The 27,928-nt window shown below is 38.6% G+C and overlaps 1 protein-coding gene across 5 annotated transcripts in view; it reads right to left on the reverse strand.

The window, feature by feature from the left end:
• vangl2 (VANGL planar cell polarity protein 2) overlaps positions 1-27,928 on the reverse strand; it is a 53,116-nt gene that overhangs the window by 19,983 nt on the left and 5,205 nt on the right. For 3 of the 5 annotated variants that reach the window (XR_012382280.1, XM_073906099.1, NM_153674.2), the window contains exons 2-3: positions 8,688-8,942; positions 474-597 (exon numbers count right to left, since the gene is read on the reverse strand). Coding sequence is in view for 4 of the 5 variants with exons in the window: in XM_073906099.1 (XP_073762200.1) it covers positions 474-597; positions 8,688-8,758 (195 nt within the window). In the remaining variant the exon portion in view is untranslated. The remainder of the gene's footprint in view (positions 1-473; positions 598-8,687; positions 8,943-27,928) is intronic. The other 2 variants (XM_073906100.1, XM_073906101.1) reach the window with 1 other exon arrangement.

Raw genomic sequence — 27,928 nt, forward strand, 5'->3', positions numbered from 1 at the left:
CACCAGCTAGACAGTGGCCTATTGCTGACTGAATTTCATTGGCTGACGCTGCTATGACGATCGCTTCAGCCCCAACTTCAGACACGCCTTCAGTCAAGCGTTGACGCTGAAGCCACGTGTAAATGGAGCGTAAGACTGAACGTTTGCACCTCGACACAGTTTTTTTTAGTCTGAATTAGAATTATTTAGATCTGAAGAATATATTTCACCCGTTTATTTTATTATCATTATATTAATTATTTAAAAACACAGATAATAAAAACAGCATTTATTCTAGTGAAATGTTGTATTGTGAGAAATATCATCACAATAAGCATCAACAATATCGCATGTTTATCCCTAATTTTAACAAAACATTGACTAACCCAGGAGCACTCCTCAAACTAGTGTTTTGTCTGCAGCTGTGGGTCTGTTTCATTCATCTTCTCTAGTAAATGTAAGTACTATATGGTGTGTGGTTCTGGTGTACTGACCCGATCATCTCCGCGTGTGGACTCGGCGTCCAGCAGTGGTTCTCCAGGAGCCTGGATGGTCACAGATTTGTCTCCTCTGCTGCTGCTGTCTCTGCTTTTAGAGCGATGTCTGTCTCTCCTGTCCCTATAACAACCACAACACACATGCACCCACGCACACACACACACACACGACAGCACAAACTGAGCTTCAGCAGCCAAAGAAAAACACAGCAGATACACTCTAACACAGGGGTGCCCAAACTTTTTCTTATGAAGGGCCAAAAACCAAACAACCATACCGAATTGTGAGTAATTTCCTAAATTTATAACTGGTGCAGTGTATCTGAATAAAAGTGTAATGCATTTATTACAGTAAAAACAAAAACAACGCCATTAATGACACCATGGAGTGAATACACCAAGCTGCCACCTGCCTTTGACTTGATTGGCTCGCTGATGTCTTGTGTATAGAGTATATGGCGAGCTAGTGTGTTTCCCATACTGATAAACTTCCGGTGAGCTGTTATTGTGAACTTTTTTCCATTTTATACGGTACTTATACAGCATCGATGTTGTAATATCATTAAAATACATTCAGTTAAACAAACTTTGGCATTTATTTAGTTGCTCAAGCGTAAAACGAAACAAAAAGCCGTTTACTCGCACGTGCCCGACAGAATCGGCAGGCTAGCGCAGACGCTCCCACTGAATATACTGGGGTAAAATAAATGCTCATATTATAAACACATGGCAGGGGAAATGTAATTTAATGCAGTGCTTCTTGTACAATATGGAACCAACTTTATATCGGATATCACTCAGCTAGTGGAGATCGCTGATTTTTAAAGAAAACAGACCTTAAACGCACCAGTTTTTGCATTGGCATTCAATTCGCCGGAAGCGCTTAACCCAGGTTACTGGCAAATTAAAAGTCCTATTAGCATGCTTCAGCATATTTCCCATTGTCCTCTACCAGTTGTGTGACAGTATTTACATTTTTAAAAATCAGATTCATTTACAAAACAAACAAACAAAAGCTTACATTAACTTCAAAAAGGCTAACTTTGTCAAATATATTCACTCTGAGTCCAACCACCTCCCAATCACTCTCTCTCCTCTCAAATGGGATGGTGGGGCAAATCAAAAGTTAGAATGGGCCAACTTTGGCCCGTGGACCCTAGTTTGGGCATCTCAGCTCTAAAACATGCTGGGTTCTCAACAGTGTAGGGCATGTTACTTTAAAAGTGATCAGCTAGTTTACTTCTCACAAATAATAACTGAGTGAGTAACTGAATTACTCTGTTAGAATAGTAACTATTTACCAGGGAAAGTAACGATTGTGTTACTTAATATGAAAAAAAAATGTCTTACTAAATGTATGTTGAATAAAATGGACACTAAACTTAATACATTTGCATTATTATAAAATACTCTACACCAGTGTTTCTCAACTGGTGGGTCGCGAACCAAAAGTGGATCGCGGGAACATTTTCAGTGGGTGTGTGAGAGTGTGTGATAAAAATAAAACCCAAAAGTTACATTTTTTACCTATTTTACTTATGCCGGACTTTTATTTTGAAATGCGTGCACGACAACCCTACCGTTTGACATGTGAAATTTCATTTAATTATTGCAACTAATATGTCAAAGTGCAAGTACGACCACGAATATGTAAAGTATGGATGTATACATTGATGACAAAAAAAGTCTTAAAGCCTCAGTGTCATATGTGGTGAGGTGCTCTCCTAAGAGAGCATGAAACCTTCTAAATTAAGACAACATTTAGAAACCAGAAAACAAAACAGTTTATTATTAACAGTATTTGTTGTTTTTACTTTGTAATATTTCTATAATTTGATACATTTAGTTAAATGTCAGCAATAAAACAGTGTTTAATTGCAAGTCTTGGTGATTTTCTTATGATGTATCTGTCACTTCTTGTTTATGTTAACAAATAAATAAATTAAGTATAATTCCTAAAATAATATTAAAGTTCCTAAAAATTTCGGTCGCGGCTTTAAGACCATGTAAAAATGTTTGTCCCATGGCCAAACCAGTTGAGAACCCCTGTTCTACGCTATATTAATGTTGCTTATTAAAACCCATTGTTGGGTCAAATATGGACAAACCCAACAATTCAATTAAAGGTGCGGTATGTAGCCTAGTGGTTGAACACGGTATTGCAGTTCATAATCAAAATTTTGGAGAGGGTTTTTTCCCCACGAGACCTCTCCTATAATGATGACTATGCACAAGCAGGTTGCCAGATTGACACAAACATAAATCGCAATTTTACCTGAAGAAGATTGAGCTTTAAGGCCCGTGCACACGGAGACGTTTTTTGCCCGTGTTTTCCGTCGACGTTTAACACCTCGTAACTAAATAAAGGGCATCAATGTGATCGTGCACACCAACGTGCAAAACGCCAGGCGCAAAAGCATCATTTAAAAAAAAAAACGCCTCATGCTCGTTTTTTTGTTTTGTTTTGACGTGCGGCGTCAAAACCTTCTCCACCAATCAGATCGGCACTTTTGTTCACGTGCACGGAGCTGCTGAAGTTACCGTAAACAGCACTTGGAGGCGCTCACGCGCAAATCTGCCAATGCGAGCGCACATTGAAGAAGATGCCCAGAGGCGATATAAACACTTAGCCGCTTATTGCTCTGTGAACACTAATCATTTCTTCATCGCTAGAGCTGGAGCTGCTGCTTGAACCATCCATGCTTGTTCAAATCACCAGTAACTTTATAAACAAATGTGTGAACTTCCGCTCCTCCTCTTCTTCGGTGTTATAAGTGGATGTCAGAAGCTTAAAGTTGCGTAGCGCCATCTAACGTCAAAAGAGTGATTTTGCATACTCTTCTGCTTGACGCCAGTGAAAAGCGCTTGGGTTTAAACACTGAAAAACATCTCGTAAAACGCTGCCGATAAACGCAAACTAAAAACGTCCCGGTGTGTAGAAGCCTTACACTGTGAAATGCTCAGCTGATGTTTACGTTTGTAGTTTTGATTTTTAATTTTAAACAACTTAAATTTGTTGCAAAAAAAAAAAAAAAACTCAAGTGGATTTTTATAACTGTAAATCTGTGTCTTATTTTGTAGACTGCTACAGTCGCATTTTCAGCCACAGCCACAAAATTAAATATTGATGGAAATTAAATGCACAGTTTATTTCCACTAAAGGCTGATCGAGGTCTCCGTCAAGTGACGAAGCCCGCCTTGCGCGTAGTCATGCATTTATGCTTCTGCTTGCTGTTTGTGTTGCTCTGCAATAACACGTCTGAAACACTAGCTGGCAGTGGGCGTTTATGTTCCTCTGTGTCAAGTTTCTTCACTGGTGTTTTTTTTTTGAATGCTACCTTACAAATAGCTAAAACTCTCTCATTTAGAGGCAGGAACCGGCTGACGTGCAACAACTTTAATCATAAGGTGAACACATAACTAAAGTTTTCATTAGAGCTCCAACACTCAGTACAAAGCTGACCAATCATAAAGCTTTGCGATACACGTTGCAGCGACAAGCGGTTACATTTTTTGAGAGGGGTGCGTCAGCATCAACAACAACTACGGCGAGTGGCATGTAACCATGCGTAGGCTGGGTCAGAGCACACATCTGTGCTTGACGCAGAAGTATAAATCAGCTTTACAGTCGTATATGTGTCCCACACTGCTAAAAACACTATTAGGACACCTATATTTCACTAAAAAGTGTAAATTGGTTGTTTTGCGTTATTTCAAGCAAATTCGTACTTCCGGTTTGAAACGAATTTTTGAAGCTGCGTCACGGTCATGACATAATAGCGTGTATTCCAGCGTGCAGACTGGGCGTCTGTGCCAGGGTGTGCCTTTTTATTATGTCTTACAGTGTGATGCATTAATGCATGAGTAAAGCTTGGTTCAAACCAATCAGCGCGCTCTATTGTGCAACTTCATTAATATTCATTACTGTCACAGTGTTTAGACGACAGAGACGCCACGTTGTGTTGGCAAAACAAGCGTGAAGTGTTGCTTTTAAAGTTTGCTGCAGTTAAGTTTTGTTTTCATTTTCTCTCTGTGAGAGCTCAGCTGGAGTCACGTGTGGATTAACAGTGTACGCGACGCTCGACAACAATAACTTACGTGTCTAAGGAGGATTATTGTTTACCTGAGAGCTGTTCTCATCTGCAAATGCTGAGATCCGGATTCGCTTGTAGTCTTCTCTTCATAAAGTCGCGGCTCTAGATTTGGTAAGAGAGCGACCAGTGCTCTTTGTTTATTCAGTTTGTTTGTATCGAACTAAGTTAACTATTGCACCGAGTGTAAACATGTTAGCACCACAACCAAACTTTAACCTCGTGTAGGATTTTTACCGCATTTTGTGACCGGAATAACACACGTGGCTTTCTGACACTACCTGCCGTGTGCATCTAAGTTTCCGGGAAATGCGGAGGGTTTTTTTCTCTCATTCGCCGTGCGGTATCAAACATTGCATGAAAAATACACGCTTAGAGCAGTTCCTCGAATCAAATATCTCGTTTGTCGCGAGGGGCATGAATGAATTCCCTGAATGAAAGAGCCAAACTGCAGTTAAAGTCCACCATTTAATAATCTGGCAAATAATTTGACTACAGATGTCCACGTAACTTAGGTTAAACACCATCACTTTCTACCGTGTGTGTGTATTTTGATTCTGAAACTCGCGCGTGCCCAAATAGACACTCCCACACCCTCCCACTTTAGTTCCTCCGACCCTCCCCCCTAAACAGAGCTGGACACGCCCACTTTTCTGACTTTTTCCAAAGTAGAGGTGTGAAAACACCCTGCTGAAACGAGGGGGTTTCATGGCCCTTTAAGGCAACCCGGGGTGATGAAATCAAGTTGGGTGAACTGGCAGTGGGCTGGTTATAGAGTCCAAAGCAAAGACAGACATTCTGACAGGGACGCACGTGTTCAAAGCAGAATAACAGTTCATATCAAATAATGTTCACTTTGGACGTTTCTGAAATATCTGCGTATTAGTGTATTTTTATGCTTTAGAAGATTTAAAAATGTACACACAGCACCTTTACATAAAAAAATTACACTAACACAACAGTTGAGTTTGACCCCAACACTGGGTCAACATGCCAGCATTTCAGAGTGTAACACTGAGAAGCCTGCGGTGTGTGAGAAACAGATGAATGCTCTTATTCATTACACTGATCACAAGACAATAATCATGTTATAAAGACATCTGATCAAATCAATGACGTGAACACAATGAAAAATATTACACTCATAAAGAAAGTTATGAATAAAGATAATATAGATATCTATATAAGAAATATAAGTAGGGCCAAACAGAATCGGCAGACATGTTTTGCTATGTCTGAGAATTTTTTTTAATAATAGTATACATTTTTTATAATAATAATAATAATAATAATAATAATAAAAATAATAATCATTCTAACAATAATAATAATAATAATAACAATAACAATCATAATCATAATAATAATAATCATTATAACAATAATAATAATAATAATAATAATAACAACAATCATAATAATAATAATTATTATAATAATAATAATAATAATAATAATAATAATAATAATAATAAACTATAAAAAAAACAGTTGGAACAATATTGACAAGAACACTACAATATAACACCTATATAATCTCTTTCAGTAGATTTAATAATTAATAAAATAATTTTTGCCTAAGAGAAGCATTAGTAAATCTTAATATAAAATAATAATAATACAACATAATATCATTTCAAGAAAAAAGGGGTGCGTGTGGGACAACTAGTATGCTCTGAACTTCTGAGAATCGACCCAGAATTGTTGGCAAAGATTTGTGATGTATTGATGTGTTTCTCTCACCCCTATAGAATAGCATTACTGCATTTCTGTCTGAAAGTAGAGAACACAATAAATCACAGCACATCACAAGCCATTAAACACACACCTGTGAATGCTTTCACTCCTGAACTGATGATCACACGGGCTGAAAATGTGCTTGCGGTGTACATCTACAGCAGACCCAGTTTAACTCGTTTGTTTTACTGCGCTCCAGTTTTAATAAGCGCTGATAGTTAAATCAGGTGGTGGATTTAAAGCAGTACTTTCTGTTTTTCATTGCTACTTATTTACAACTTAATTTGTATTTAAAAGAACTTCTGAGTTTAAAACTCAACTCTTTTTTTTGCATGAAATAATAGTTATTTGATAATATTAAAAAATGATTCTGATACAAATAAATAAAATAATATTATTATTTATATTAATATTAATAATAATAATAAATAACAAAAATAGATAATGATGATGATAATAATAATAATAAATAATAATAAATAACAACAATAATAATAATGATGATAATAATAAACAAAAATAAATATAATAATAATAATAATAAATAACAATAAATAATAATAATAATAATAAATAATAATAATAATAAATAACAATAATAATAATAATAATAATAATAAATAATAATACTAATAATAATACTATTAATACTACTACTAATAATAATAATAAAAAAAACTCAACTCTTTTTTTGCATGAAATAATAGTTTTGATATTATTTAAAAATGATTCTGATACAAATAAAAATAAAAGAATAATATTATTATTTATATTAATATTAATAATAATAATAAACAACAATAATAAATAATAATAATAGTAATAACAATAATAAATAATAAAAATAATAATAATAATAATAAATACCAATAATAAATAATAATAATAACAATAAATAACTAATAATTATACTAATACTAATAATACTAATACTACTACTACTACTAATAATAATAATAATAAAACGAGTACTTTTTGATGCATAAAGTGCATCCTTAATTTTCACGCCGAGCATTTAATTTGGTGCATCCCATATCATATCATATATAACATCATCGTTTTTTTAATGCCATGGTAGCAACAACAGCTATTTTCATGGCAAAAACAATTAATTGAAAACAGAGATATAATTAAAGCCTCCAAACAAATAAATAAATTAACATACGATAAAGATTCTGCTAGTTTTTTCAGATAACACTTTGCTAAATGCCTCTGAGTAAGTTGATTTCATAAAAGAGCCTTCTGCAGTCATTAACCCTTATGTACGGTTCAAATTAACTTCTACGTATTATGATCACGTTTTGATTGCAAAGCCATGACAGCTTATAATCATGCATTCTTGAAAGTTGTTGGTTTTCCCTGTTGGGAGGAGGTTAAAGGGGTCATTTTACTGCTGATCATCAGTTAGCTGCATTAACTCTTTAGATCAGCCTGTGCAGAAACATTTCTGGCTTTTATATGGTGTTCAGTGGAGTAAAACAGCAGATTATGGTGTGTGTGCAGAAATACACATACTATGTTTACTATGTTCTGAGAGCTGAGGGGCTTATTTTGATTTTCACAGACATATCAAGGTAGATATGCAAAGGTCTCTCTTACTCTCACACACATACACACACACACACTATACTCCGTATAAAAACCAAAACTTCAGCTTTTTTTTTTTTTGCACTGTAACTGACGATCAACTGTAAAAAAAAAAAAAAAATTATAAATAGTCCCTTTTTTTTAACAGGAAAAACCAACAACAATCAATAATGCATGATTTTACACTCAACGGCCACTTTATTAGGTACACCTTACTAGTACCGGGTTGGACCCCCTTTTGCCTACAGAACTGCCTTAATCCTTCGTGGCAGAGATTCAATAAGGTACTGGAAATATTCCCTCAGAGAGTTTGTTTCATATTGACATGATAGCATGATAGCATATTGACAGAATTTCGCCGGAAGTAGTAAGTCATCCGGGTACTTTTCGCATACTGAATTTCGAATTCTATGTATTCGGACATACTACTCGGCTCGCATACTGATTTTGGCGTACTATATAGTATGGAAGTATGCGGTTTCGGATGCAGCCTTTGTAATCAAAATGCGATTAAAAGGAAAGTCAATAGGGCAGAAACAGCCACCAACATAACAGAAGGAACTTCAATTTGCTCAGTGTATTGTTAAGTTTATGAAGAATCCCATTCCCAAAATATGTGCCAAAATAAGATTTGTTAGCAAAAATCATCCCATTTGTTAAAACACAGAGAACGCTGTGGCCAAATTAAGCCTCGAAGTCACCCCAGAAGTGGATGAAAACAACTCAACAGCACACAAGAGTTAAAAGAGGGATGATTTTTAGATGTTGAGCAAATCTATTAGGATTAAATGCGTACCTGTGTTTGCGAGAGCTGCGTGAGTGTGAAGACTTGTATGAATAGCCCGAGTACTGCGACTCGTTATCCATGTCGGGGGCCAGTGGGCGGGGTTTGTGGCCCCCAGCTCCGCCCCTGGAGCGCTCTGTGACTCCGCCCAGCTGAGTCTTACGCTCTGAGAGGGATTTAGAGGACAGAGTCAGCGGCAACTTCAGCAGTTCCACCTTACTCCTGAGAGAATCTATCTTGGAGCCTGACGGACTGGAGAGCGCGGACCTGCAGGAGACACAAACAACACAGGTCAACACTGGAGACATCATTAGCTGTGTTTCCATACAAGGATGTGCATTAGATGCGAGTGAAACTGGAGTATTGCATAAATAATTTGCAAATAAAGCAGCATTTCCATCTAATGAGAAACAAGAGAATAAAGTCATCAGTGACTGATGAACTGGAGCAGATCTCAGTCAGAGAAGTGGAGTTTGATGCATTGGGATTTGCCCCTTTGGTGTTTTTCTTCTTCAATAAATGGGTTGCACCTCAGAAGACGAAAATGAAGATTCAGGGTGCTTTCACACCTACACTTTTGTTTCGGAACGTATCTCGTTTGCCCAATTAGCGGAGTTCGTTTGGCATATGTGAACTGGGCAAACCGCGCCAAAGTAATCGCTTGAATGAGGTGGTCTCGGCTCGATTGAAACGAACCCTAGAGCGGTTCGATTGCAGTGAGAAAGCGATCCGATCCGAGCACGGTTATATCACAGTGTTTTATGGATATGTAATAGGCATTCGGTTATATGAAGAGAGAATTATGAGTAGGGCGGGAAGTTTCGCGAGTCTCCGGATGCCCGCAAACGAGTGATGATCTCCCGGTAATCTCGCGTCTCCCTCCGGGTCCTTAAATAGGCATCATCGCGCACCCTTCTCACCCCTCCCCACGCATCTCTCCTCAGACATGTCGCGCGCGCACCCTGTCAATCACCACCAAACCACCACCTCTTCTGATAGCTTAAGCCTGATTTATGCTTCTGCGTCAAGTGACCGTCGTAACCCACGGCGCAGGCAACGCGCGTGGCTGTGCATTTATACTTCTGCGCGGTGTCTCTGTTGGTCTGCATTAACACTTCCGAAACGCTAGTTGGCAGTGAGATGTTAATGTTCCTCTGTGGCGAGTTTCTTCGCTGCTGTTTTGCTTTTCCTGAACACTTCCTGGATGTACAAGTGGCTCAAACTCGCTCATTTTGAGGCAGGAACCGGCGGACGTGCAACAACTTTAACTATGAGGTAAATACAAAACAAAACTTTCCATCTGGAGCTCCTTAACGGGACTCCACACTTGTAAACAATCGCTCGCGCCATTCGCGCGGCTCTCGGTCCAGCCCCGACTCGTCAGCGCTACCAAGCCGACCAATCACAGAGCTTGCGCTACGCGTTGTTGCCACGTGTAGTTACAATTTTTAAGAGGTGCACGTCAGTGACGGCGACGGCCACGGCGAAGGGCTATGCGTCAGCGCCGTAGCATACGCTGGTGTTTGACGCAGAAGTATAAATCAGCCTTTAGCGGGACGCTGCAAAATAATCCCTGACTAATGTGAGGAGAGTTTACTCACACGTGACTTGTTTTAGCTCTTTTGGTACGATTAGAAACTTTGCCGTGTGAAAGCGAACCGCTCCAAGAGCAAAGAGCAATAATGTAACAATTGTAATCTCTGTTTCAGAACAACTGAATCGATTCACAGGTGTGAAAGCACCCTTAAATGCAATGAATGCGGTGGCATTTGGAGGCATGACATACTTTCTGGGAGCGCAGACTGATGCTCAAGACAGTTCTGGAGGGAATAATAATAGAAGAATATTAATACTGAAGCACTGTGATAATGGACTGTCAACTGAGGCCTTTTGCAATCAAAAAAACAACATTTCAGATCTGCAACAATGGAAAGCTGAGAACTCCATTAAAAAAATATGAAGTGACAAAATATGAAGTTCTGAGTGCCATTGCAGTCTTACCTACTGTAACAAATTAGTCATTCATGATATGCCGATACAAAAAAAATAAAAATTGCAATACAATACGATTTTGCATTTTTTAGTACCAGAAGAAGAGCAGAATCTACCCTGTGCACCGTAGTTGTTTACAAGGCCGTCTAAGGCCCCGTTTACAGTAATGCGTTTTAGTTTGAAAACACATAAGTTTTGCTACGGTTACGTCATCTGTCCACAGTATTCTGGAGTTTGAGTGCCGAAAACGGAGCGTTTTGGAAACGCTGGAGAGGCCGTTTTCATTCTGAAGCACTGCTGCTCCGTCTCTGTGGATGGGGAAAACGGAGACATCTGAAAACGGAGGCGGGGCTGCTGAGATTCGCTACCTGATTGGGGCTTTTGTGTCATTGTGTATCCTTCCCTTATTCGTCAAGCGGCTATCACATGACTATAACACATGGCTTTGCTACCGGAAGACAGCAGACCAGCCTTCACTGTAAACAACAACATGGGCACAGAAATGGGAGCGTTGTTTGCACTATTGTCTGTTTTAGACGCCATTGTGCAGTTATTCATTCATTACGTTTAGTAACAACTCGTCCTCGTCGTCTGTCCACAAAATACCTCTCTTGCTTTCTTTGCCATCGCGTTCATTGTTCAACCGGCGTTTGTTGACTAACAATAACCAAATGCCGAGCAAGACGCATGCTTTCTGTTTAAACTAGAACGCGCATGCCCAGAGTGCACGAATGGTCACGAGATATACGTTTTTGGTGGCGTAGTGTGGACGGAGATTTGTTCAGAAACGCTAGTTGAAACGCTAGAGTGAACGCAGATCATTTGTGATCTAAAATGCCATTTAAAAACTAAAATGCACTAGTGTAAACGGGGCCTTAAGCACGAGCGGTTTCACTTTTTTTGCTAGCAGGCGTTTGTAGCTCCACCTCTTTGCCCTTGTTTGGTATCCCTCCGATGATGCGCAAACAAAATGGCGACGATTAGCCATGCCTACTGGTCATAGATATATACATTAGATGTCTCCTACCCTGTTGTTGTCTATTAGAAGGAATGCGTCAATAAAGCCGCCATTTTAGTACAAGGTAGCGCTCCTTTGAAATTAATACGGGACCAAGCTGCAGTGGAGGACTGGCCATCCAGAGCCAGAGATATACAAATATATCTATGATCAGGAGTTTTCCCGGAGGTCAGTATGCAAATTTTTTTTTTTAATTACGAAACTTATATATTTACCTCACTTTTCTATATTGATGGATGAGTGATCGCACAGGCGTTCCTGACAAAAAGCTTGTGTTTGTGTGTATGGAGATGTACTATCCACCCTCCCTGTTAAATTTGGTCTAATCATGTCCTGAAACACAGCTCTTCTCCTGCTTTCACTTTTCATACTGACGGAGAGAGCGATTCCTTTAAGAATGAATCCCCTGAACGACTCTTTCAATAGCGTTAGTCGACAATAATACAAGTTTCTGGCAGCGCAGCATCTCGTTGTCATATATCTTTTGCATTGTTTGCTGATTTTATTCAACAAAACTAGCATAAGCCGAGTGTTTAGTGCGAGTTGGTGCTACTTTGCCTCATGGTGAATGCAGTAAGTGTCTGTATTATCATCAAGAACGTTACCTGATTAGCACAAAAGTTTTTTAACATACAAAAACGTAAAAAACTAAATCTTACCTATGAAATGTTCTGCCTTTGTGTTTTGTTTTCTTTGTTTGCTCATTACAACACCCTTAGACAGCGCTTAAGTCCTGCATCTTTACACAGTAACTGTCTTGACTAGTGCGGTTGAATGACACTTGTCCTGAGAGCACTGTACAAATATGGCGGCGCTACTGACGCATGCTCAGGGTCATTATGCGACATCTAGTGTGTGTGTATATATATATATATTATATATATATTATATATATATTATATATATATATATATATATATATATATATATATATATATATATATATATATATATTTGCCTACTGGTAGCTTCTTTTGGATTCTTCAGAAACCCATGGGTGACGTCCAATGACTGTAAAAAATATGGACGACCCGACAGCCCCTTTTCCCATTGAACGCCTTGAGGGCAAAACGCCTGCTTGACGGGCACAAACTGTCGCAAAAGACTGCTGAAATTGGAGCCTTGACATGCGCAGAAGGATTGTCTGATGGAGCCAGAGGAGGAGCCGCAAAACTGAGCGCAGTCGAGCTTCCAACCAAACGCTTTATGTAAAATCAACCACGCCCCCCGAACTGCTCAGCATGCGTTTGCTGTCATATCAACACAAATGGATATAATAACGTTAACAAATATGAGGGTTTTATACATTCAATCGCGCCAGCTCTGGGCCGCAGCGCATAACCTACTCGCGGCATCGCGGACTGATTCCGGCTCGCATGCGGCAGCGCCTGCTCGCTCGGCCGCCGCATCTGGCTCGATTGACTCGGGCTGGAATCGGGCAGTGAGTCCAGGCATCCGGAGTAGGTCCAGCAGAGGTAGTCAGTCTGAGCTCTGAGGGGTATTTCTCCGGCAGGCGAGAATCTAGCCGGAACTGGTCCGAGTGTATTTTGCTATCTGGGTGGCTAGGCGTGTATTAGCAAACTAATAAAGCCCGAAAAAAGCCCTGACCTTAGCGAATAAACAGTGTTCCACCAGGATCATGTATGTCAGAAACTATAGTTTACTGCTGAACTCATTTTGTCATGGTGAAACAACACAGAAATCGAATAATAACACTTCAGTCTCCTGCCGAAGCTCAGACGCGCTGTTTTGAGAAACTGTCAATCACAGCTGTCAATCACGATAGACACGCCCAGCATTAAATTACTGCTAAAAACAAACTGTTTACAAACACAATGATCTGCACCTATTTCAGCACAATAACCAGTGCCTAATCGACCAGAACCATCTTTCGGGGCATTTTATTGCAAGTGTAATAATTTTTTTTATTTGGGCTCAAGTCTCCTTCATTAACACGATGGAGGCGGGCTTTATGACTTGTACTGCAGCCAGCCCCCAGGGGGCGATCTAACGGCCGAGACCTTCACTCAAACGCAGGCTTGCGGCACACTTGGTGACGTCACAAATACTACGTCCATATATTTTACAGTCTATGGTGGAAAGCCTGATAAAGGTGTCTCATACTGTACCACTCAGTGGAAAAGGGTCATAATTAATGAAATCTTTTCAATTAGAGCTAATCAAATCCTATTCATAGCGCTATACACATCGCATTGTCAGATTTTTCCAATATCGTGCAGCACTAGTTCATACTTTGCCTAATACGGTAAGGCATTTTATACATTTCCTAGGCATTCTATACAATACAATATTTTACACATTGCTGGTAACTAGAGATGCACCGATTAACCGATTTCACTATTAACTGTGCTTTAATTCGTCACGGTTAATTAATCGTGAAGACTTTTCAACACTGTGTTTCTGCATGGAACAAAACTGCTGCAACTTAAAGTGATGCCAACTGAGTGCTAGTGTGAAGTTCTGAGCTTTTACTCCATGCACACTGAATTAACTATGGCTGAGGCTATTAACTAAGGGCCAGTCGCATCTCGCGTCTTTTGCGCACGCAGGTTTGTTATTTCTAATGGAGGTGCGTGGCTTGCATATATGGAGCGACAGACTCGTGCTTTCCAGACGGACCTACTAGTTGAAAAAATGCCGTGAGCGCCCTACACTGAGAAAAAAAAATACAAAATGAAGAATACAAAACAATTTTGTTATATAGTTGATCAAAAGTGCCTTTCAGAGGTTCAGCAGCCTTTGAATACATTTCTTCACGGTAAAAGGGAAATAGTTAGCTATTATGTAACTTAGATTTACACTAGATAAATACTACTTATTTATTTATTTATTTTTAATTTTATTTGTTTATTTTATTCATTTTAACTTTATTTTAAATTATTTTCAAGTTTTAAACGTTTTAATTAATTTATTATTTATTTATTTTTATTTATTTATATTTTATTTATTTAGTTTACATTTATAAAAACTGATATTAATTTATTTAAATTATATCAATTAATTTATTTATTGTAATTTTTTTTTATTTGTTTAACATTTTATTTAATAATTTTATTTATTTAAAATGTATTTATTTAAATTAAATGTATTTATTTAAATTTTACTTAATTTGACATTTATTTTTAGTGTAAAATTATTACTTATGCCAAAGCTTTTTTCACTTATTTTTAAGTCTTAAGAGAATTGGACTTTTGTTTGTTTTTTTATTTTTGTTTTGTGTCGTATTATTTGGTTACTGAGCAGCAATAAACAACACTTTAAAATATAAGGAGTTTTCATGTGATTTTCTAAATTAGTAGTGTTTTGAAATGAATGAATGAGCGCATAATAATCGTCATAACCGTGATTTTTCCTCAGACTATAATCGCACAACCAAAATCTATAATCGTTGCATCCCTACTGGTAACATATATAGCCATAAACTTTACTGCATTCGACTCAGTTTGCAGCTGCTGCACTAAACTCTTAATTTAAACAAATGGAACCTTTCGATTTTACCAGAAATCACATTAACTAATAATAGAATTATGCTATACAGACAGGAAGTGATGCATTAAATAGATTTTTTCTTCTGAAAACGATTTCAATGTGGTCATGTCAATTGCCCGTGAACATTTCCTGCTTGTTATCAAACTATTTCATACCTATAACAAGAGGCGATTCAACCATAACTTATGTTATGATAGCTGTTTTAACATTATTAATCAATATGGGGCTCTTTTTGGATTCTCGGAAGCTCCAGAAATTCATAATGTAAAACAGGAAAGACGTTGGGACCATTGTTTTAGTTTACATCCCTCAAAACGGTCTATAAAGCGAAGCATCGATTTCTACAAACTTAATCTATTCATAATCAATTAGATGTTTCATCCCTAACGCACATTACACAACAATTACCACACAATCACAGCCTGTAAAGTAAACGGCTGTTTCCTACACTCGTGCTGCCGGGATTTCCACATTGAAACCCAAAGCCCACACTTGACCCGTATGTAAAAACACTGCGGCTCATTCATCAAACACGGCCTGTGGAAACGGCTCCTCAATCGCGCTCACGTAAAGAGTCTCATTCAATTACACTCAACAATCTCCCCCAAACAGCCATTTCACACACCGATTGGTTCTGCTCAGGCCGTGAATGACGGCGATTGTGCGCCGGAGCATCTCAGAGGAACATACACAGGCGCTATCTGCATCCCTAATCAATTTAATACCAGCAAATGGTACATCACGGCCAATAACGGGCCAGATTAAAACTGTTCAGGAAAAACTCAGAACTTTTAACCACAAATGAATCGAGCATCTCCATAAAAAGCCCATTACTCAAACACACACACACACACACACACACACACACACACACACACACACACACACACACATTCCCCAGCCGTCGCCTGTCATTTCCACAGCAACGGAGCTTGGTGGTTACCATGGTGATGAATGTGGCTGAATGTGTGACGCTCAGGAAGGGAGGGCTGTGTTTCTATGGCCGTCTGACCTTTACTCTGCTCCATACACAGCCGGGAAAATAAGCACTGAGGAAGGGCTGAGCCGTATATATGGGTGAAATAAAAGTCTCGAGCATTTCATATTGTGTTCGATGGGTTCTTTATGGATGGACAACAGCTTTACTAAGCATTACTAAATATTAGGGATACACTCAGCTCACGATCCGATGTGTATCACGATATAATGTTCACGATTCGATATGTATCACGATATTTTGAATAAAAATCGAAAATTAAACTGAAATGCAAATTTTTTTTTTGTATTTCTTTTGTTTTAACTTGTTAAACTGAACCTTCTTTAAGAAAATAAATTAAACAGGCCTGTCTCTGGAAAACAAAACAATTTAAAAACTTCTTAAAAATATTATTGAAATGACAGAGACAAAATTAAGGAACAATTTAAGTAAAGGTGCAAAAAAATAAGCTTTCTATTCAATTGAATTTAACAGTAAGAGCTTAAGGCTTTGCTTGGTCACTTGCGTTTTTTGTGTGTGCAAAAAAAATCCACATTTTCAGGTATTTAATTCATATTTAATTAAATTCATTTAGAGATATCTCTAATTACAATTGTGACTAGTCAAAACTCAGTTAGAGATATCTGCAAATATTTTTCGATGGAAGTCAATGGAGGAATATGACTAGTCATATTTGCAGATATCTCCAATCTGATTTCGTACTAGTACAATTGTAATTGCAGATATCTCTAATTGTTATTCTGACTAGTCGAATTATAATTATGACTAGTCAAAATATAATTAGAGATATATCCAAATATATTTATGGATAGTCAGAACAAAGGTTTAAATGCTAAAACGGCTTGCCATACGCGCTCGTCTATCAGTCCGCCCTCTGTAGTAACAGCTCACGTCATGTGTGATTTTGCGGCGGGAACATTATAAGAAGACAGAATGATATTTTAGGGTGAATTGTACCTTATAAATACAGTATGTGACTCTTTCAACACCATTAGGAGGTATCCCTGTCGCTGTGCAAAGTATGTAAATCACTGTGAAGACTTTAAACCTTAGGATGTTTGACCCAGTATGCGTGTCGAAAAGCGGACGAGTCTAAAGCAATGACTGTACAACCGAAATGTTGCCAGACGTCTGATTTTGAGAGGATGGGCCATGCTCTATTTCAGCTTCACTCATCTTGGTCTGCTAACATTACTGCTGCTGCAATCTGAACTCACGTGCGACAGCAGGTGGAACGTAGCTCACGTGCAAACAGCTCAACTAATGAGAGAAAACGGACGTCATATCGTAACCAAATCGTCATAACGCCACGATGCATATTGTGACATTTTTGCATCGCAATAAATCGTACAACGATAAATCGTTACACCCCTACTAAATATTAAGAGAAAGTTTGCGGCCCCCCTGATGTAGGCTGCCATTCGGATTGTGCTATATGACAATATACAGTTGAAGTCAGAATTATTCGCCCTCCAGTATTTTTTTTGCGCAAATTCTGATTAACAGAGAGAAGATTTTCACATTTCTAATCTATTATGATTGTTTTAATAGCTTTAAATGTCTCTTTAAGCTGTATAGAAGTGTCTTGAAGAATATCTAGTCAATATTATTTACTGTCAACATGGCAAGATAAAATAAATCATTGATTAGAGATGAGTTATTAAAACTCTTATGTTTAGAAATGTGAAAATCTTCTCTCTGTTAATCAGAAATTGGGCAAAAAATATACAGGAGGGCGAATAATTCTGACTTCAACTGTATATTGTCATTTAGCACAATCCAACTGGCAGCCTACATCAGGGGGGCCGCAAACTTTCTCTTATGAAGAGCCAAAACCCAAACATGATTGAGGCTAGAGGGCCAAAGGTAAATATAGCTGCCATTAGTAATTTCCTAACGCAGGGCTCGAAATTGTAGGCGCATCAGCCAAAATATAGTCTCACCCACCAATTATGAGCACCGTTACTACAAGTTTTATACAAACATATTTATTGCATTTGAAATCAACACTAATCAAACTAACAAGCCAAAAAAAAAAAAATAATACATATATGCAAGCGTGAGGAAAATATGTCTCAACGAAATCCCGTTATCACAAGAAAATAGATTTTTATAACAGAACTGAGTGACCAAAGCATACACGGAGCGCTCACCGGCCCTGCACGCACTGCTTGAATGAATCTGTTAACGGTATAACTGTGCTGTTCTCACAAGCGCTGTCTGATATTGCGCTGATGCTTTTGACATGTACTGTACCCAGGGCCGGAGCAAGCTGAACTGCCGCTCTAGGCAAAGGACGATCACGCCGCCCTCAAACCGAAAGTGAAAAGATTATCAAAGTGAAGAACCCTATTCTGCCGCCCTAGGCGCGGGTATAACTGCGGACGCAGGTGGTGCGCGAGGTGTTCGGATGCCGCCCTCTCTGCCGCCCTAGGCGTGGGTATAACTGCGGACGCAGGTGGTGCAGGAGATGTTCGGATGTCGCCCTCTCGATTCTGCCGCCCTAGGCGCAGATATAACTGCGGAGTGCGGACGCAGGTGGTGCAGGAGGTGTTCGGATGCCGCCCTCTCTGCCACCCTAGGCGCGGATATAACTGCGGACGCAGGTGGTGCGCGAGGTGTTCGGATGCCGCCCTCTCTGCCGCCCTAGGCGCGGGTATAACTGCGGACGCAGGTGGTGCAGGAGATGTTCGGATGTCGCCCTCTCGATTCTGCCGCCCTAGGCGCAGATATAACTGCGGAGTGCGGACGCAGGTGGCGCGGGAGGTGTTCGGATGCCGCCCTCTCTGCCACCCTAGGCGCGGATATAACTGCGGACGCAGGTGGTGCGGGAGGTGTTCGGATGCCGCCCTCTCTATTCTGCCGCCCCAGGCAGCTGCCTAGGTCGCCTCTATGGATACGCCGGCCCTGACTGTACCTTATTATATGCATACATGTTAATAGCAATACGTTTTTTTTAGGAGTAGCGATATTGGTTTACTCAGTGCAAGCCTGTTTGTGATGGTGTGCGTGGTGTTAAATTTGACATATAGCTGCCACTTGCACAGCGGACAGCATCTGACGATTATATAAAGGATTAAACAGAAGTTCTCGTGCTAGATGTGGCAAGCAGTTACCCGAACATTCTATCCCACAGACTTTTCATAGAGGACTTGAAGTCTTCTACTCTTGGAAAAGTGTAGTTGGTGGATTAACATTCAGCACATGATCACTAGTAAGTGTCATTATTTGTAACTAGATGGTTTCTAAAACTAAATCTTTCCGCGTTATCTTCATTATCATCTTCAGCGCTTTACACTTTTTCGCGGTAGTAGCTCTCTCTGTCATCCCAAGCCAGAAGGCATTGACTGAGTGATTGACAGCTGATATTAACCAATCATTCGCGTTCAGTGGTAGAGCAGTGGTGGGCCAATAAGAAGAGCGCGAAGGCGGGGCAAGCATTACGGACTTGGCTTTGTTTACTGCAGCAAGTTGACATGACAACTGTTTTAAACCATTCCTGAGCGCTGCGTTTCCCGTTTCAAGTGCAGACAAAGAGCTTAGAGATGCATTCTGCGTGAATGTCTCCCGAATCCGCGCATGTGCTGAACATTTTGCAGTAAAAACTGATCGCACAAAACAATTTTAAGCACTAGCCGAAATGCTCCCAAATATATTTTAAAGGTTGCATAGATAAAATTTCGGGCGCATATGCGACCAAAATTGTCGCAATTTCGAGCCCTGTACAGAGCACAGAGCTTATACTAACTACTACAGGATGTTTTTACGTTTTATAATGAACTTACAATTTACAGTAAAAACAATCTAATTTATAGCAGAATTACGCTAGTGTTTGCCTCGAGTATTTACATTTTTAAAAATCTGATTCATTTGAATCATTCATTCATTTTCTTTTCGGCTCAGTCCCTTTATTAATCCGGGGTCGCCACAGCTGAATGAACCGCCAACTATTCCAGCATGTTTTTACGCAGCGGAAGCCCTTCCAGCCCCAACCCATCTTTGGGAAACATCCACACACACACACTCATACACTACGGACAATTTAGCCTACCCAATTCACCTGTACCGCATGTCTTTGGACTGTGGGGGAAACCAGAGCACCCGGAGGAAACCCACGCGAACACAGGGAGAACATGCAAACTCCACATAGAAACGCCAACTAACACAGCCGAGGCTCGAACCAGCGACCTTCTTGCTGTGAGGTGACAGCACTACCTAATGGCCACATTTCTATAAGTTAATAAATAAACTTTACATTTAATTACATATAAAGATTTATTACCTACACAAATCTTAATTAATAAACGTCTTGGTTTTTTTTTTTTTTACGTGTGTGGATTATTTTTGTTGCTACCGACTGTTAGCAACAATTTCAAGTCAACTGCACCTTTAGAAAAACCTTTTCTGAGAAAACTTGTGACGTGTTTAATACTTTTAAACCCTCTAAATGCATGAAATCATCAACCACACTACAGCACACACCGCGCTCACCTACTTCTGCATAACTTCGTGCAACAAACCAAGCTGTTTTGTTTGTTTCTTGAGTAACGGCTCAATTGGATTAGCCAAATGAGAGCCAGCACAGTGCCGTCTATTTCTGCTCGTCTCACTCACATTTCTGTCTGCTAACAGGACTCATGTGAGACAGACGGCATTTCTTCAAGCACAAACACACACACTCCACATATATGTGTGTGTGTGTGTGGGCCGTCAGGAGTTGTTTACAAAGCTGATAAGACACCATTTGTCCGGGACGGATTCAGAACATGTGTCACCCATCAGTCTGAGCAGCCACAACTTCACAGCTGAAAACAAGTGATATTTGATTGTACAAGTGTGGCTTTCACTGCAGGGAAATCGCAGATGCTTCATATCAGTGCTGAGATTGATTACAGCAATAACTAATTATCTGTGTTCTTATAAATGTGGTCAAAAACGTTAATATTAGTCAATGTAACGTATATAACAGCAGTGTACCAGGATGATATATACGGAGTACAAAAAAATAACTTGTTCAAACTACTTATTTTAAATGAGTTGAAACTACAATGCTTAGCTTTTTTGGCGGACAACTTAAACTTGCCTAAACGATCAAGCTAACTCAATAGATTGGTGTTGGGACAGCATGGATAAATTGTGTGGAATCCAGCATTTTTTACAGTACAGGACTGGACAGTATTGGAAAAACATACTTCTGTATTTTGTCGTTATGTTATATAAATTGTGATATGTAAATAATATATTTAAATAGATCTACTTTCATTGACAAGATTTCATTGAGAGTTTTTCATTGCATTAATAAATAAAAAAATAACTGTTACGACTGAAGTTTATTTATTTATTTATTATTATTGCCAATTGCATGCGTTTTTCTTTGTCCCGCCTTCCTGTTGTTTTTCTGTTATTCCATAGGCTCCCATACCGGCGTGACCTTGAGTTCTGATTGGCTGCTGGTCTACGAGGCATGTATAAAAAGGAGCTTCCGGCAGGGTTCAAAGAGCTCATTTCTGCTGCGTTCGGTGTTTAGAGAGGAGCTCCTGGGTTTCCCTCACCCCTCCGGCCGACGACCAACAACCAATGTTTTACTAAAGTTCATCATACGTTAAAATATTTTGAGAGTTTGAGCGTGTAGGGGTGGCCTGACTATTTATTTGATTACTTTTGACAATGTTTATGTTTAGGGAGTAAGGTAAGCTTCCTGTATTTTTCTTTAAATAGTAATAGGTAATTTAGTGCATTTCCTTTATAGATTCTTTTGTTTGTTATTTTGGCCTGTGGTCACCCTGAAGAGATGCTCATTTATATTAACCACATTTTTCTATAATAAATCTATTCATATATATACTCTCAACTGAGTGTCTGAGTTTGGTTGTCGACTGAAGGGTGTTTTTTTGCATTAAGTTTTTGTTTTGTTTGGGAAATCCACCACCCCAACACATTTGTTTTTTCTTCGTTTATTATGCCCATGTCGTTTCCCCTAGACTTGGGGTGTAATAATGATATTTGTTAAAAGCTACAAATTGAATTATTTAATTTTGCCCAAATTTCCTTGAAATATAACATAGTCATAGTTTTTCTACATATTGGGTTTTCTGTATAATTCTAATTCCAACACTGGATCTAAAGCCAACACTAAATTGATAGTGCTATCGACTATCCTGAGATGTATTATATTGTATGTATAATATATTGTGCAGCTCTGCTATGAATTAAATAAAAGGTTTTCTTTATCGCTTATATTTTGTGATGTACAGCATTTATGTTTTCATCATTCTGATGACGGCATGATCTGCATGCAGGCAGAAATGCGAATTAAATATGGTGAGAAAGTTGCAAGTTTAAAAGTACAATGTTTACATTTTATTTGGGGATACTGTATGTAGTAGGGCTGGGCAAATTGGATAAAAAACCATGTCTTGGAATTTATGTCTGCTATTTTCCCATAAATGATTATTAGAGAGTCAAATCCTTTATTAAAACTTTATTAAACTCTTTTTGAGTAAAATATAATTCAAACCCCCCCTGTTATTATCATCATTATAGTTATCATTCTTAAAGGGCCATGAAACCCCCTTGTTTCAGCAGGGTGTTTTCACACCTCTACTTTGGAAAAAGTCAGAAAAGTGGGCGTGTCCAGCTCTGTTTAGGGGGGAGTGTCAGAGGAACTAAAGTGGGAGGGTGTGGGAGTGTCTATTTGGGCACGCGCGAGTTTCAGAGTCAAAATACACAGACAGGAGAAAGTGATGGTGTTTAACCTACATGGACATCTATAGTCGAATTATTTGCCAAATTATTAAATGTTGGACTTTAACTGCAGTTTAGCTCTTTCATTCAGGGAATTCATTCATGTCCCTCCCGACAAACGAGATATTTGATTCAAGGAACTGCTCTAAGCGTGTATTTTTCATGCAATGTTTGATACCGCACGGCGAATGAGAGAAAAAAACCCTCCGCATTTCCCGGAAACTTAGATGCACACGGCAGGTAGCGTTAGAAAGCCGCGTGTGTTATTCCGGTCACAAAATGCGGTAAAAACCCTACACGAGGTTAAAGTTTGGTTGTGATGCTAACGTGTTTACACTCAGTGACTCGGTGCAATAGTTAACATAGTTCGATACGAGCAAACTGAATAAACAAAGAGCACTGGTCGCTCACTTACCAAATCTGTAGAGACAGGACAATCACCAGCAACTAGAGCCGCGTCTTTATGAAGAGAAGACTACAAGCGAATCCAGATCGCAGCGTTTGCAGATGAGAACTGCTCACAGGTAAACAATAATCCTCCTTAGACACGAAAGTTATTGTTGTCGAGCGTCGTGTACACTGTTAATCCACACGTGACTCCAGCTGAGCTCTCACAGAGAGAAAATGAAAACAAAACTTAACTGCAACAAACTATAAAAGCAACACTTCACGCTTGTTTTGCCAACACAACATGGCGTCTCTGTCGTGAAAACACTGACACTAATGAATATTAATGAAGTTGCACAATAGAGCGCGCTGATTGGTTTGAACCAAGCTTTACTTATGCATTAATGCATCACACTGTAAGACGTAATAAGACTCACTCTGGCACAGACGTCCAGTCTACACGCTGGAATACAGGCTATTATGTCATAACCGTGATGCAGCTACAAAAATTCGTTTCAAACCGGAAGTACGAATTTGCTTGAAATAACGCAAAAACAACCAATTTACACTTTTTAGAGAAATATAGGTGTCCTAATAGGGTTTTAAGCAGTGTGGGACACATATACGACTGTCAACAGCTTAAAACATGTGTTTTGGTGTTTCGTGACCCCACACAGAGACGTTTTTGCTCGCGTTTTCCGCCAATGTTTAACGCCTCGTGACTAAATAAAGGGCGTCAATGTGATCGTGCACACCAACGAGCAAAACGGCAGGCGCAAAAACGTCATTTAAAAAAAGCGCCTCATGCTCGTTTTTTTTTTTTATTTGACGCGCCACGTTAAAACCTTCTCCACCAATCAGGCTGGCACTTTTAATCACGTGCACGGAGCTGCTGAAGTTACAGTAAACAGCACTTGGAGGCGCTCAAGCGCAAAACTGTCAATGCGAGCGCACATTGAAGAAGATGCCCAGAGGCGATATGAATGTGGAGCTGCTTATTGCTCTGGAGAACAATAATCATGTCTTCATCGCTAGAGCTGCTACTTGAACCATCTATGCTTATGAAGTCACCAGTTACTTTAACAACAAGCATACATGAACAAGTGTGTGAACTTCCTCTCTTCTTGTGTGTTACAAGCGGGTGTCGGAAGTATAAAGTTGTGTAGCGCCATCTAACGTCATGGAGTGATACTGCATACTCTTCTGCTTGACGCCAGTGAAAATCGCTTGGGTTTAAATGCGTAAAAACATCTCGATAAACGCAAGCGAAAAGCGTCCCGGTGTGTAGGAGCATTTATATTGCTGTTTGTTGAAAGAGTTGCTAACAGCGAAATATTAAAATAGAAAAAGAAATGTTTGATATACAGACGCATGTTTTTTATTTTATTTTACTTTTTTTTCCTAAGTTTTAATAATCGTTTAAACCACCAATTGTTTGTACACTGGGCGCACACAAATCAAATCACGTCTTCCAGTTAAGAGGCTAAAATAAATAAATCAATTAAACATAATAAATAAAATGATTGGTATATAATGGGAATTAAAGTCAATACGCAAAAACAGAGCAGAACGCAGAGTTAAATGTGTTATATAACGTAAATGTAAAGAAGAGACCGTCGTGTAATAAATCCTGAACTTATAATCAGTGAATTTGAGGTGGTTTCACTTTTAAAATGTGGTAAAAATTCGTGCCATTTTGGCGTTTTTAATTCTTTTGAACACATTCAGTTGCTGCTTGTCAATTTGACAAGGCTTCTATGTTTGTTCTTGCTGTCAATTGCAGAAGAAATGATCGATAAAAGGATTCTGATAAACCACGATGACAGCTGCAGGCACTGTGTGACGCACATGCATGCGAAGGCGAGTCACATTTTGATACAACACCGGCACTGCATGTTCCTCAATGTCGCGTGTAGTGATGGGTCGTTCTTGAGCGATTCGTTTATTTTGAACAAATCTTTTGTATGACTCATGGAGTGAATCATTGCAATAACGTTGCTACCGTATTTTTTATGGTAAAGTTCTGGCAATCACAGCTGCCGTTTTTTTACTATAAAATGTACGGTTTATTTTTTACAGTGTGGCAAAACCAGATCAAATTCACAACATTTTACAAATATCACTTTCCTATAAAAACATTAGAGCAATAAATAATACACAAGATAATAATGGCAAACAGTTTTAAGGTTTACTTTGCATAATTTCCGCGACATTCATTCTTCCATGGCGGGGCGCCACACCAAAATTGATCCTGCCACGGCTACATTACAGCTTCTCATTTAAATCATTCAGTCCTGTTTTTTTTTTTGTTTTTTTAATAGCGGGTGATAACTGCACCAAAACATATTAAAGGGTAAGCGAATTATAACAGCGCAAACCTTTCTGTAACCGTAGTAGTGCTGTGCGTCATTTGTTTAACCCTTTAAGGTTACGTGCTGACTGACTGACAGGTGCGTGATGCATGAGGCCAGCAAACACGACGTATAGCCGTTTCACTTGACTTCAGGACGCATTAATATCGCTCTGTAGGTTTATTGGAGACATTCATAAATATTCCTAGCAAATCTAATAAATGCTGGAGACATACTCATTACATAAACGCACAAAAATCGCACTTCAGCAGTGTTTATTTGAGAGCGCACAAGAGCTGCGCGCTCTTGAAGCGGCTTATATTTGAGGTGGCGGGTAAGAAGTTTTGTGCACGAGCAGAGGAAATCGGAGCGCAAGCAAAGAGATCTGCATGTTGTAGGCTATTACATAATAGCAGTCTCGACTAGTAATACTGCACTCACAACATCTGTCATTGAAATAACGCCACAGGTAGACCGGTGTAAAAAAAAAAAAAAAAAAAAAAAGCCTGCTGCCACAGCTGGAAAGAAAGAAAGAAAAAAAAAATTGGCTTTTTTTTTTTTTTTTAAAGGATTTACATTTAAAAACATTTCCTTTTTAAAGTCTCTCCAGATAAAAATCTATTTATCTTTGTATCTTCATACCATTCAAAAGTACATGTTTAACAGTTTAACTTACATTGTAATATTGGCATTTTGGGGATTATTTTCTCCTTTTTTTCCCATCAAATTTTTCTTTTATTTTGTATTTTTTGAACACAGAAAAACATGCCGTAGACAATCAGCATAAAACAAAATGTGTAGATATACATATATAAACCAATATACAAGTTGTTAAAAAATAGTATTAATGATAGCGTCAGACATGACAACAATATTGCCAGTAAAAAGGAAAAACTGAAGAATACTAATTACTACAATTACTAACGCAAATAAAAATGACAAATAAAATAAATTAATACATATACACCTTTATACATATGCACACATATATATACATACACATACATATATGCATATATACATACATACATACAAACAAACAAACACACATACACAGATATACATATAGCCATATACACATACATACATACATACATACATACATACATACATGCAGACATGCACACACACACACACACACACACACACACACACACACACACACACACACACACACACACACACACACACACACACATACATACATATATATATATATATATATATATATATATATATATATATATATATATATATATATAAATAAAACAAATTTCAAAGCCAAAAAGGCAATAAGCCAAATCTATACTTAGGGTTAGGGGGATTTTCTCATATAAGTAAAAGTCATTTGTCATTTCGTCGCCTTAGAATTACAATGTTCTGTCAGACATTTTTGCCAAAATTGAGTTAGACATATTTTTATTAAATGACAACTTATTTACATTATGGGATGTCTTTTTTTAAATAGTTGTTTACATTTTTAAGACTTTTAATTTTAAAAACCAATGTTACACACCAGGGTTCAATGCTACGGAATTTTTCTGCTGGCACGATTGGACCAGTGGTTCAGATTTTTACTTGCCCTGCCAATATTTTCACTGGCCCAACCAAAAAAAAATAAATAAAAAAAATGAATAGCTATTTTTTAGCCACAAATTAAAAAAAAAATGTTTGTGAATCTAGAATCTAAATATTATAAAAATGTTAAAACTGTACAAAACATCACTTCTTTTTTTTTTTTTGGTGTACCCTCGCAATATCTGCTTTAAAGAAGTTAAAAGCAAACGTTTTCTTTTTGCATCATCATTTAATGTTGCCATCTCTTCGCTGTACTGGCTGTTATGGAAAAAAATAACGTGCTCACAACATCCAATCAGATAAGAGAAACCAAAAAGTAATGTAGTGCTTACGACATCACAGGGAAGGTAGCATTTGAAGGCTTAAAAGCCCAAACTGTTTCTCGATTGTGAGACTGTATTTGCAGGCAATCGACAAATAGTCGCAGACAAATTAAACTTTAGTGATGTAACCCACTCGCTCTGCGAGGTTACAGTGACAAGGCAGCACTGCCAATCGGGCCAGTAATGATCCTGTCTACTGTCCCGAGCATCTCACATGCTGGCCCTGGGCCATCGGGCAGTCCTTATTGTTGAGCCCTGCACATACTGTTTGCTATGGAAAGCAAAACCTTTGAAGCTCAATATCTCAAAGTCATTCAGAACGCAGTCAGAACCTCATAATTCCAAGGTGCCGA

Source organism: Danio rerio, chromosome 7 (genome assembly GCF_049306965.1).
Source record: "Danio rerio strain Tuebingen ecotype United States chromosome 7, GRCz12tu, whole genome shotgun sequence".
Taxonomy (NCBI): Eukaryota; Metazoa; Chordata; class Actinopteri; order Cypriniformes; family Danionidae; genus Danio; species Danio rerio.